Source organism: Engystomops pustulosus, chromosome 1 (genome assembly GCF_040894005.1).
Source record: "Engystomops pustulosus chromosome 1, aEngPut4.maternal, whole genome shotgun sequence".
Classification (NCBI taxonomy): Eukaryota; Metazoa; Chordata; class Amphibia; order Anura; family Leptodactylidae; genus Engystomops; species Engystomops pustulosus.
The window spans coordinates 272,451,393-272,465,090 of NC_092411.1; the positions used below are offsets into that span (position 1 = coordinate 272,451,393).

General features: G+C 38.6%; 1 protein-coding gene across 5 annotated transcripts in view; it reads right to left on the reverse strand.

Moving 5' to 3' along the window:
- Positions 1 to 13,698, reverse strand: part of FGFR3 (fibroblast growth factor receptor 3) — a 62,902-nt gene that overhangs the window by 20,247 nt on the left and 28,957 nt on the right. For all 5 annotated transcript variants that reach the window (XM_072126222.1, XM_072126221.1, XM_072126220.1 and 2 more), the window contains exons 4-5: positions 11,741 to 11,794; positions 2,247 to 2,416 (exon numbers count right to left, since the gene is read on the reverse strand). In XM_072126222.1, coding sequence (XP_071982323.1) covers positions 2,247 to 2,416; positions 11,741 to 11,794 — 224 coding nt within the window. The remainder of the gene's footprint in view (positions 1 to 2,246; positions 2,417 to 11,740; positions 11,795 to 13,698) is intronic.

The window sequence follows — 13,698 nt, forward strand, 5'->3', positions numbered from 1 at the left end:
AGCAAGTACATCTGACATTACTGGGGGATGTTTGAAGATAAGGTAGGTCAATTTTGTATATAAAAAAAGTGAAAAGAAAATACAAAAAACTTTAAAAATTAGTTCAAAAATTTACACAAAAGACTTAATATTTTTTTTTTCGTTTTACTAATTATTTTTTCTCCCCTCCTTCCACTATAAAAAAAAAATTGGGCTAAATCTGAATCCCCTATGAATGGTGAAAAATTGTGGTATTACCACACTTCGCACCTAAATGAAAGGTCCCGGTCGATTTGTAACGATTGCAAAATTTCCAACCTGCTTTGTTTACTTTCTCTACGACCAATTTTACCGTTAGAGTTTTTTTTTCTGTATTCTATTATCCTCCTTTTGTTGTAATGCGTTTCTCAGCTCTACTTAATGTGTACACAAAGGATTACGTGGAGTCTACTGGCAGAGGATACAATGTAGCTACTTTCGTTATCACGTGTGTCTTGTGGCCAGACTTTGACCTGAACATTCCAGGTTAGCCAGCTTTCCCATTGACAGTCACCTAACGAGGGGGAGCATGTGAACGGATTTTTGGCATTGTGTGAAAATATAGCAGTTTAAGCCCGGATAAAAATGTGCACTTGGTGTGACCACAATGCACTGCTAAAAGGGAAAAAAAAAAAAACCATCTGAACCATTTTATACGCTCTAAAAACTCTAAAAATGGAAAAACAAAAAATGGAAAAACAAAAAATGGAAAAATAACACAATTTCTTGATTTTAAAGGGTTTTCCACAGCCCACTACACTCAGAGAATGGCTTTGGCAATGACAAGACCCCAGGTGAGGACATTAGACGTCTAGTCCATCTGAACTTTTGTTAACTTTTTACATTATATTTTTTAATAAGAATGTCATTAATAGCTATTGGTTAGATGCCGATTCCGTTAACAGCCATTTCTCCGAACGAAATCCCTTTCCCCAGTACAAACACATGGGTGGTTTGGCACCTCCGGCATTATTGGCTTTATGGAACCACAGAATAAAAAACATCGGAATTTTACACCATAATCAGCAGGATAAGTCAACTTCATATGTATGGGCACCTATGGGCCCAAAGGGACTTGGATCTAGTTAGGAGGTAAAATGTCTATTAGAAGCCACCATAATGGATTCACATATCTGGTGAGGGTAGACAAAGGTCTTGGGCCCTTTTATAATTATGGCTTCATCTATACCGATGACCTTTGATATAAATAAAAACTGAAGGTTGACCCAAAATGATTATTATTTGACTTTTTAATGTTGCCCATAATGTGTTATCACTAATCGACTCTTAGAAAAAGCGATTCAGGGTAGAAGACCCTTCCAAGAAGATTTAGCCCTTCAGTATTCTATATCTTTACACCCCCCATTGACCCTGCATTGGTTGAACAGTATAGGAAGGAACAGATACATCAGATGAATATGGGTCAATGGTCCTTACGTCTACAATAACCATCAATCGAAGCATCAGACAAGAAACTAGCACAAACCATGACCAGACCATCAAAAAACGTCAAAATATATCTGAGAAACCATACAGGCAGTTCCCGGGTTACGTACAAGATAGGGTCCAGAGGTTTATTCTTAAGTTGAATTTGTATGTCAGTCGAAACTGTATATTTTATAATTGTAGATGCAAAAAAAAAATATTTTGTCCCCAGTGACAATTGAAGTTTAAACATTTTTTGCTGTAATGGGACCAAGGATTATCAATAAAGCTTCATTACAGACACCTTACAGCTGATCATTGCAGTCTGGGACTATAGTAACATCCAGAGACTTCACCAGAGGTCACAGGGGTCTGACTGTAACTATGGGTTGTCTGTAAGTTGGGTGTCCTTAAGTAGGGGACTGCCTGTACTTATTGACCAGACATATTTACCATGTTAGAGCAAAATTATTATAGACCTAGAGAGAAACAACACCAAGTGAAGCCCAATGGTGATGGGGCTTTGGTACAAGCAGGTGAAGTTTGTAGGTGAGGACATCTGTAGAAACTATGCAAAAATAGTGCATGATCAGCACTACATGGGATAATTATAGCCTAAAATAAAATCTGTTGTCTCATATGAAATTGGGGAAGCCACCTGGAAGCAGCCTCCACTTCTATATCAAAGCATAAGCAGTGGATTTGCATATTGCAAATGATGACATTATTCTGCATGCAAATCTGGAAAATGAGAAAATTATAGTGGTTAGCAGCAATGAAGCAATCTGTACACATAAATTTACCTTGATTCCTCCGATGCGATGTTCCCCTCTGAATTCTTTACCATTTTTCAGCCAGTAGATAGTAGGATGGGGTTTGCCGGCGGCGGCACATCGGAATCGGACAGTGCTAGCAGCGGGTACTGCCAGAAGCTTCTTCTCCATTTTTTCAGGTTGGGTCCAATATGGAGGTTCTAGATTAGAAGATTAATAAAAAATAATTCTTATAATTCTTTTAATGTAAAATAAATTTTAACAAATTTTTATATTCTTAATTGAGATTATATCTTAACACTGTGTGCATTACTTAAAATATAAATATCTTAAAATAGGGGCCTACTGACATAAAGATGGCTTTTTTTGCCCCCAAAACAGCGCCACATCTGTCCACAGGTTGTATGAGGTATGGCAGGTCACTACTTATATCCATGGAACGGAGATGTAGACGTAAAATATTTTTTGGAAAAGAGCAAGCAACCACTTCAAATTGTTGACTTGTACGAAGCTGGATCTATACATCTATGGACACTCTACCTAGATCCTACAAATTATAGCAAAGGGGTGGGATGTCCTGTGGACCTACAAATAGGGACCAAGTCAATCTTTGGAGGAGTTGTTTAGTGGGCTCCATTGCCCCGATATTTCAGAAATGTCGGATCATCTATAAGTTAATAAACTATAAAGCAACTGGGCAACGGAGCCCACTAAACAACTCCTCCAAAAGGGGACAAAAAAATTATCTTGGCACAGATGCCACTGAACCACCAGCCAAACAAAGGTCTACATTTTTAGCCCTACATCATTAGAAACACTTATAAGTTCTGTCTGATGGGCTCTTAGAGGACCATTTAAGGATGGTATTGGATCACTAGCCCGGTTCTGATACAGTAACATCAAATATAAGAAGAAAAAATACATTAAAAACATGCCCAAAGCTTCACTCTCCCGATGCAAAAATAATGGCAAAACAAAAAATGTCAAAGCACTAGGGAACGGAGCCAAGCGTATGCAAATGTTACAAATATTGACCTTACAGCGTAATCTCACCCAGGGTATGTATACACTTGGACTACAGCACAGAAGTGACACGACCCATTCGGCTTATCGTTCGTTTTTATTTACTGTGCAGCACTGACAAAGTCAACGCCTAAGGACAATATTGGCACAAGGCAGCTCAATTTTCAGATCGATAGCAGGTAAGATGATAAATATTGGAGTTTCACAGGAACAATGCGTAATATTGACTTAAACCTAAGGCACCGTCATCCATGTACATCCAAGCATACAGCCAAGTGGGGTAGAGAATCGGAGAAAGCCGGTGTTGATAGGTCACTCATGACATGGGAGAGTTATATAGCAGTCCTTCATCTATACTGTACATTTTTGAATAACACAAAGAAGAAGTGTCCTAAGCAGCAAGTAATGGGATCCCTATCAGCGGCAAATCTGGGTCCACCTTCTGCTAAACATTGCTGGACCTTATAGATTCTATATATTACAACCCTGGGAACAGAGGGATGACTAAAGGAATAGTAGACATGAGAAGTGGCATTTATTATATAAAAATAGTATTTGGTAATTTGCCAAAATTGTCCATCTATTACCAAGGACTTCTGTAATGTTGGTCAACGACCTTTGTTGGTGGCCATATTGGATATTGAATGATGTGGCACTAAACAGTTTGCCAGACGTAGGTTTTGTATCCACAACCTTCTCCCCAGTCTATATTTTAGAATGTTTTTGGTTATAAATAAAGTTATATAAACTCGTCATTTTATAATGTATTTGTTCCACCCCAACTGAATTAGCCACTTACACCCTGGCGGTGAACAGTTTCCATGATACCCAACTGTAATAACATAATACCCGCTATGCTAATACCATGTATGGTTCACGTCCAGGTAACAATACGCCTGACTATGGCTTAAGGAGGGTGTAGTTTAGTTGATAGCAACAGTATCAATGAATATGAACCCGGAGAAATTTAGTCCAAATCCAATGCGTATTAAAGTTGGGTGAGATGCCAGCTTCCTTATTGCTTCAGAAACCACAAAGCAGATTGAGATTGCTATGGAAGAAACACAAAAAATACTACAGACTATATAGACTCTGTAGCTTAAATAGGGAAAAATGGGCCAATGGAGAAAATCTGGAAGGCGAGAACTTTTTGAGTTGTCTTGGTCTTCCAGACGTACCCATATATAAATCATCCCAAACATCCATTCCAAACATGGAGATGTAGAGTATGAGCCTATATGCTATTATAAGTGGTGTAATATGGCACCACTCAACAAAGCAGGGTGTACGGATCTATAACATTGATCTTTATATTGATCTAGAACAGTGGTGGCGAACCTATGGCACTGGTGCCAGAGATGGCACTCGAAGGCATCTCTGTGGGCACACGGCCGTCTCCCAGGCACAGAGTTTGCCAGACATGGCACCTTCCTGCAGTCTCAGGCAGTCCAAGTAATGCCCTAATATTTTAAAGTGACCCATCCTGTGCTGCTTGGTCCTGTCCGAAGAGTGAGAAGGTGTGGACAAGGTTGGATTGGAGCTCAAAGATTCTGATAGCAATAAGTTTGTTGTTGCCTAAATTGCCGTGTTGGCACTTTGGGAAAAGCTTGTGCATTTTGGTTCTCATTTTGGGCACTCGATCTCTAAAAGGTTCGCCATCACTGATCTAGAACATTGATGGACAAAAGTTTTGGGTGTCAAATAATAAAATTAAAGTAATATTAAATTATGTTTAGAACAATAAGGTTAAATGGTTAATGACGATGTCAATGCGATGTTCCAATGAAACCTCTTTCGACCACCCAAATTTCCATGGAGCCCCAGTCTTCTAACGCCAATAAGCATATTCTATGGTGGAAATAGTCACAATAGTTGGTCTGGTCTTCATTTGGAGGTGGTCTACTCAAAGAACTTGACTCTTCATAAGGTTTTACTGTATTAACAATATATTCTTTTCAAGAGGTAAGTTATTAAAAAATTCACTATATATAATGATAATCTAACTTACCCAAAGTAAATTTATAGAGAAACCGTAATAAAAAAAGAACAAAAACAGGTCATTGCAGTAGCTGAAATGATCAGCAGTTTTCTGGCCTCCTTAGAGCTCACATCTATCTGAAAATAAACCCTAATAATGCCAATGGTAATAAGCAGATGCTTTGGCAGAGCAGCTCATTTTTTTCCCCCCAGCGATCCAGACAAGCAGCGACAGGCCAAAAGTGGGTCCCTGCTGAACCATTGCTAACTTTTTACAATTTGACTGCTACATTTAGAAAGTAATTGTCTGTCAACGCCAAGGAACACTGCCAACTCTGTCCACGTGAGACAAACACGGCTCTGCGGAATGACAGTAATGGTTTTCTTTGTACTTGAATCACACAGACTCAAGTTCCTCAACTTCATCTGTGAATTACGGGAAAAAAAAAAAAAAAAAAAATCACAGGACAGTGGTCCGGGATTAGCCTAAGGCCCCTGGACACATTCACATCATCTATGACACAGGTAGAGAAATGCATTTTAGAAACTTATTGTTCTTTGTTATAAGTAATATTATAATATTAATAAAACAATAAGTTGCAATAAAAAACAAAAAATAACAAAAAAGTTAAGTAAAAGTTAAAAAAAACAACATAAAAAATGACAAAATAAAAAAGCAAATTAATAGATCGTAGTGGATAAAATCTGCTATTCGTGAGTTGGAGAAATATGTGGGACAATCATGTGGGGTAACTAACTCCATAGGGAGGTAGCTGGAAAAAAAAAACTAAAAAAAAAGGAGAACCAAGGTGCTCTTTGTGACCAATTCCCGAAGAAATGAGCATCCACATAATGCACAGATAAACCTTTGTTGTTTCAGAGGTATTAGAAGCTGTTTACCAAGGACTTTGGGAAGCACAAAGTAATTACATGTTAAGCCCATCAGAATTTGGCAGATACAATAAGAATCCATTACAGTCCTAAAGCTTTGGTTGACTACAATCCCCCTAATTAGGGCAGTTACCGGTGAACAGGTGGCTTTCACCGATTACGAAAAAACATAGGGTGAAAGATCTGCTGAGGGCGATGCCACTTGATAACCATCTGAAAACATCAGAATCGTGAAACTTTTTGAAAAGCTAAGTGTCTCAGATTTGGTGCTCTTACTTGAGACACAGGGGTGCACCAGTCACAACGCGAGTTGAGCCTCTTGCCTCATGCAGCATGAGACCATAATTGTTCTTGTTTTCTAACATGGCCCAAAAACCCAGTGGATTGGTTTTGGGTTTGTCAATCAAACCGGAGATACAGATTTGTAAAAATAAAAAGTAGAAATTTTTTAATGTCAACAGAGAATATAATCTAACATTATATTAGGCCATCAGCTTTTCTACAAACCCCAAATTCTCCTGTAAAAAGAGAGTACTAGACGTTGGAAACAAAGAAGCCAATCGCATTCGTTCTAGTAGACGATTGGCTGCAATTTTTCAACAGAACTCCTTACACGACCATGGACTCCAAAGTGTCAAAACACAAGACTAAGCACCTAGTTCAAGGACTTCCAAATCACCTTGAAAAACTTTTTGGATATTTTCTGCTATCGCCAGTTATTTCCTCAGGCTTGGATATATCCCACCCAACTAAATCTTTCTAAGAAACCAATATGACATTGCGTTTCTTAGAACTTAAGCAAAAAAAAAAAAAATTTTGTCCTAATTTTTTTTTTTTTTTTTTTTTTTAAGACAGCGATAAAATAATTTAGGGACGAGACATATGTCTCATATAGCAGAGTTACTGCACTTAAAGTGACTTCTCAGACTCTCCAAAACATCTTTCCAACTAGCAATTCACCACTTAAACCCTCGTCTCCTCGCTGGAAAACAAAGTTTTATAGACTTTTCAAAAAGGGAATAAATTTTAATCTGTAATCTGAAACTCCTGAAAAGTTAAGACTATATCAAGACAAACTGTAACCGATGAGGATTCTGGGCTCCAGTTCAGTCTTAAAAAGGCTGTAAATCACATCATAGGATACGTAGATTTTATTTTTCATAAGCGAAATATACCTTTAAGAAAGGACACAATATTACCACAAAAAAAAAAAAAAAAAATTATTCTTCACACGTCGCTGGAAGAGATGAGAAATTTTTTTTCCACCGTGACACTAAATACATGTTATCAATCACTCGAACTACTGACCTACAGTCCTCTGTAATGGAAAATTACTTCTGCACTTCAACTGCAGAATATATTTCAGGTTTTTCTATTTTATAATTTTTTTTTTAAAGCTTTGGTTAAACACAAATGAAATATTTCCAGCAGCAAATGCAAAAATGATATAGTAGAACTTCTAGCGTTAAACGTTTAGCGTTCTGGATTTGTCATTTACGACCAGTAACCGCACAAAATATTCACATTACGTAGTTTTTTTTTAACCATGTCTTGAATAGGTATTCAAATGTGACCTACACTAGTGAGGAAGGCTTTGAAATGTTTACAGTGTGGTGGCATCATCCAGAAAATCAACTTTGAAGTGAGATGTAAATTAGTTGTATAAAAGTCAAGGAGGTGGAGAGTTTAACACTGAAGTCAAGCTCTCTCTTGATGGTCCTACATCCAGACATGATGGACCAGATCTCCTGAAGTCTGATGCATGATGTCAATCACAGTGTAGGAGGCGTCCAGAGCTTTCCCACACTGACTTCAGTGTTAAACTCTCCGCCTCCTTGACTTTATACAAACTAATATACATCTCACTTCAAAGTTGATTTTCTGGGTGATGCCACCACACTGGGCCATGAAAGAAACAAAAACTAGAACGTGTAAGTCTAATAAACTACTACCAGTTTATTGTTGAATTGCTGTCAGGTTCCCTTTAAACAAAGATTTTTGCCCACCAATTGATCCAATCCAGTATCCATACTTTGGGCCCTGGGATAAAATAAGGGTTATCTGTAGGATGTTTCAGCAAACTTCTATATGGGTTTCTTAGTTTATTGGCTAGGTTTCCTAGCCAATACAGGCAGTCCCCGGGTTACATACAAGATAGGGTCTGTAGGTTTGTTCTTAAGTTGAATTTGTATGCAAGTCAGAACTGTATATTTTATCATTATAATCCCAGCCAGAACTTTTTTGGTCTCTGTGACAATTGGATTTTTAAAATGTTGGGTTGTCATAAGAATCCGGATTAACACTAAAGCTTCATTACAGACACATGTGATAACTGTTACTGCTGATTATTGTAGCCTAGGGCTAAAGTACAGGAAATTACCAATATCCAGAGGTCCGTTTGTAACTAGGGGTTGTATGTAAGTCGAGTGTTCTTAAGTAGGGGACTGCCTGTACATGAGTAAGAAAGGGAGATTATTCTTTGTTTCTATTGGGTTTGTCAACCCAGTCTCCATCCAATCTTTCTAACCAGGAAAGATATTTTTGAATTTTTTACAGTTTACTAAACTTTTATAGATTTTTTTTTTTTTTTTTTTTTTTTTGAGTCAACAGCTGGTGGTGAAGAAACCGAGCAGGTATGCAGAAAAGCTTCTTGCGTCATCATCAAAGGTTGTAAAACAAGAGCATCTTCCAGCACAGACATTAACTGCACCTTAACAGAATGTTCAGAGCACTTGGCCGTAACCAAACCTGGCAGAGGCTCCAAATTATAAAAGCAGACAGTCCCTTTCCCGTCACAAAGAACAAACCCGGCTTCAAGTGCCTAGTAATTTTTATATACACTGGTGCCATTCCAAAACTGACAGCACCCGAAAATGTTCAGTGTAAGACTGTAGCTTCAAAGACCACCTCATCGCAACGTGCGTGACCTGAATAGTCTACTAACGCCAGTGACCAAACATGGAAGGATGAGAATTCAAAGTTTATTCTTCCATTTTTTTCTTAAAACATTTCTAAATTTGACTTGTTTTAGGTATCTAACAAACATTTAAAGAATACAGGAAGTCCCCGGGTTTTACGTAAAAGATTCTGTAGGTTTGTTCTTAAGTTGAATTTGTATCTAAGTCGGAACTATATATTTTATAATTGTAACCCCCAACCAAATATTTGGTCTCGGTGACCATTGGATTTTAAAAATGTTGGATTGTCATAAGAACCAGCATATACAATAAAGCTTGCACCCTTGATAACTGTTATAGCTGTTCATTGTAGCCCAAGGCTAATGAAGAGTAAATTACCAACATCCAGAGGTCTGTTTGTAACTAGGGGTCGTCTGTAAGTCGGGTGTTCTTAAGTAGTCTAGATATAGTTCAAATTATTCTGGACAAACCCTTTAAGAAGCCAATGTCCAAAAAAGCAAGCAGGCTACAACGCCAAGGGCTATCAAACAAAGAGACTCCGTGGCCAAGGATTGTACAAAATGTTTCCAAAAAACACAAATGATTTTAAAATATTTCCAAAAAAATAAAACAAAATTCCAGAAAATGCTGACCCATAACATATGTTTCACCTTACACCGAGCGTCTGCTTTATATTTCAGGTAAATCCACTGAGTAAGACAAGAGGGACCAGTGTAAGAGGCAGCCCACGGAATTCTTTTGGTTAGCCCTGCAGAAAATGTTCAATTGTGTCAGATCAGGAGGTTCTTAGCAAATGAACGGTTCTCCAAAAACCACACGCCATCAACTGATGGCAAGGACTGGCACCATCCAAGCCACAATTGCTGGCCTCCTCTCCTTGTAAGAGACGTGCTGGAATAAGAGTTACTACCAGAGATACGTGCCCGATTCTGTTTAAATAGCAGAGTACAGAGTAAGAAATACTTCGCGAGATAAATGTACAACTATGAAGCCATTTACAGCTCAAAAATATTCGGAATCCCTCAACGGATCATTGCCCGTCAAACCTTGCACTTAACCCTATAAGCTCTTGTTTTACAAAATGTTCATTTTTAATAAAAATTTTTTCAACTGCACTTGTGACCTTAGATTTTGTCGGATCTGGCTCAAAATATAAAAAATTCTAGGAACATTGTTATCTTCAAAAGGTTGAGTTTTTTTTTGGCCTTCAACATCCAAACTTCTTTCCCTAGAGGACCTAAGTAACAAACATACAATTGGAGGCCCCTCCTATTGTTCTTTCCATAAAACTTTCAGGCACCTACAGCATTTTAACCATTGTATCGGCAAATATTTTTGACAAAGAGGCACTTTAAGCGTTCTACAAATCTACAAATCCCACTTTCTCGGGACACAAAGAGAGGTTCTCCGTCTGGTGGATCTAGGTCTGGAAGACTCAAGTTGTTCACTTATTTTACACTGCAGGACCTGCCGCAGTCTTTCACTGCAGTTGTACCTTGACCCAGGAGCCTTGGGGAGGGCATAATTAAGGGCCCGGTCTAGATTTTAGATTGGGGTCCAGTAGTCTGAAGATATGCCACAGATTGTTGCTACTCAACTTTCGTGGATCAACGATTATAAGAAAGGACTACACGAAACATGGGCAACTTTTGAACCCAAATTTTGGGTAAGCGATGTGTTTGGTCCCCATTAATAGAACATCGGAATTAGTACTCCCGACGCTATACATTTCCTCCTCCTCTAACAAGGAAACATCTCATGAAGCGACACAATACAGTGTTCATCAGCTGAGCCTACGGGCTTGTTGTGGGAATAACTTAAATCACACACAGATGATGTTGTACATGGATCTGTGCCTGTGGATCTCAGGGGCTAGCAGAAGAAATATTTTGCTTTAAAAGCCGCGTACATTACAACATCTGTGTATGATTTGTAGGATATTTCCAGCCAAACCACCACAAGTCTGCAAATACAGGTAGAAAAATCGAAATGTCTTGTCGCGTCAGCCGGTATTTGGCGTGTTGGGAGACTGGATTATACAAACATAGGCAAAAATACATGGCTAAAATGTATACTCAGTATGATTAGACACCGACGTTTACAATTGGTTATTGCTGGAAATGGTGATTTTTTTGGGGGGTCCTTTTGCTCAAAGGTTCTTTCACATGGGTTTCTTTAAAGTTGAAAAAAACAAAAACACAAAAATCAGATGGGTGAAGGTTTGACATTCTGACTGATGCTGGTCTATCCTGGTGGGGAAGTGGCTGTGTAGATTGTCAAATAAAGCCACCTAGAACCAAAGGAGCTCTCAAAATATTTACAAGTAGTGGCCTAGTAGGCTTCAAGGCAAATGGACCTTCCCAGAAAAAGTCCAGAGAAGATCCTTTAGGGATCACCGACAGTAGCTTACTGATCACTTACCGAATCTAACTCCGGTGTTGATTAAATGGTCACTAGGGATCCAGTCTACAGAACCACTAGATATCAGCTGATTTTCCAAGACAGCCTTGCCTGTCCAGACATTTTTTTTTATAGGGTGGCCACAGGCAAATTGCAGTATTACACACGAAATAACTAGTTGGACATGTGGAGAGCTGACCAGAGCAGAAGCTCTTCATCACGGTCTTACAAGAGTGTGGGAAAGGTTGGTAACGGCGCCTGTGGTGGCCATATGACACAAACTAAAAAAAGGAAAAGGAAAAAAAAAAACATTACCTCTCTCCTCAGCTTCCTCGTCATCATCTTCATCATCACCAGACGATGGCATGTCTGTGAGAGAAGAGAAAGGGTAATTAGAAAACGAGAAGGTCACTGAGAACATGACCTTCAAGCTGTTGGTTTGGTAATGAAATTTGGTGTTTTGGAGAGCACCAGAATTTTCAGGAGGAAAGAAAAAAAAAGTTGTCAAGGGCGACTCAAATATTTAGTTTCTAAACTTACCCGTTTCACAATGATTGACACTGCACATGAAAATAGGAAAAAAAATCCATTGCCCCTCCCCTGATACACCAAGAAGCTAATTTGCATGAATATAAAACCATCTTTCTTCTGATAGATTTTTGGGAAAGCAAAATAATTGAAGGTTGATTAAAGGGGTTCTCTAGTAACATACAAGTTAGAGCCTATCCACAGGATTGGGGCTAACTTGCTGATCGGTGGGGATCTCAGTAATGGTCCTTTTTGCCGCCGTCATACCCCGAGATGAAGATTGAAGCTGGTCGCACATGCACCAGCTGCTCTATTCATCTTTTTTGCGCGGAGATTGTTGAGTATGGCACTTGGCTATCTCCACCAGCGCCATTGAGATGAATGGAGCAGCCGGCATATGCACGACTGGCTGCTCTCTTCATCTTGGGATATGATGGGGGTACAACAGTCTTGTGATCTGTGGGGGTCCCATCACCCCCATCCTATGGATAGGGGCTAACTTGTAAGTCACTGGAGAACCCCTTTAACACTGGCAAAATCGGTGTCCAAATCCAAACAAAGACTTTCAAAAATTTTGCGTTGCTTCTCTCACTTTCCGCCACATTACATCTTGTGGTTTCTGCTGACTTTCTGTCTTTTAATAGGGATAGGGACAAAGATTTGACGATGAAACAGACACAGTACACAATGATAAAATACGAAAAATTCTTCTACAAAGAAGAAGCAAACGAAATTTTTATAAATGGAGACAACAATACGGATGGGACATGCGGTTAGAATATTGAAGTACAAGACGCTAATACAATGTAGCCGGCTAAAATATTCTGATATCTCTATAAAAGAAATAAGGCATGAGCCTCCACAATGCCTGTTAGCAATTCCACCGAGCTTCATGCCCGAGGGAATAGAGTGTGAATATTTCCACTTAGAATTGCTTCCCATCCCTATTACATAATGTATGACTGCTCCTGCAGGGCTCCGGCATGAAAATGAGAACTATTTTAGACAGTACAAAGTAACTGCAGGTCACATTTTTTTTTCTGGAAAGATTCCCTTCATTCTTAACAATGATTGCATATTTGCATCGACATGATTTATGATTTTTTTTTTTCTCTCAAAAACATTCATCACACTGGGAAAATTCAAAAACATTCATTAGTCACATGGGAGGAATAAGGATAATACAGATTTATAGTCTACAAAAAGCCTCTAGAAATCCATTTCCCGGTTAACAGTTTCTGTAATGCAATAACCAATTTAAAAAAAAAAAAATTACATTCTCAAAAAGTATAAAATTGTAAAAAAAAAAAAAAAATGGTCTGGAGTATGTAGTAGGGCTGAATACACAAGTAAATTTTTTATGGTATAGAGGAAGGATAAACGGTTACTTCTGGCGTTACACACCTCTAGTGAAAAGTAAGATGTAATCCATCATGGCGGATTTATTTTCCTCCGTGAAATTGGATGAGCCCCCCCCTCCAACCAATTGGACATTTGATAACTAGCAAGGTAAACAAAGACTGACCGATCCACCACGGATCCAGGGTATTAGATAAAGGACTGTAAACCTTTGTATCTTGTGCAAAGAATCTGAGTGTTTTAGTCTTCGAAGACCTCAACAGAGAACAGGTCAAAAAGTTATGTGCCTACAGCAGATTTCTGGACATACTTTCCTTGAACCAGCCCTTAATCTCTCCCTTTAAAAAGATATTCCTACATGATAAGGACATGGATACGACAGAACT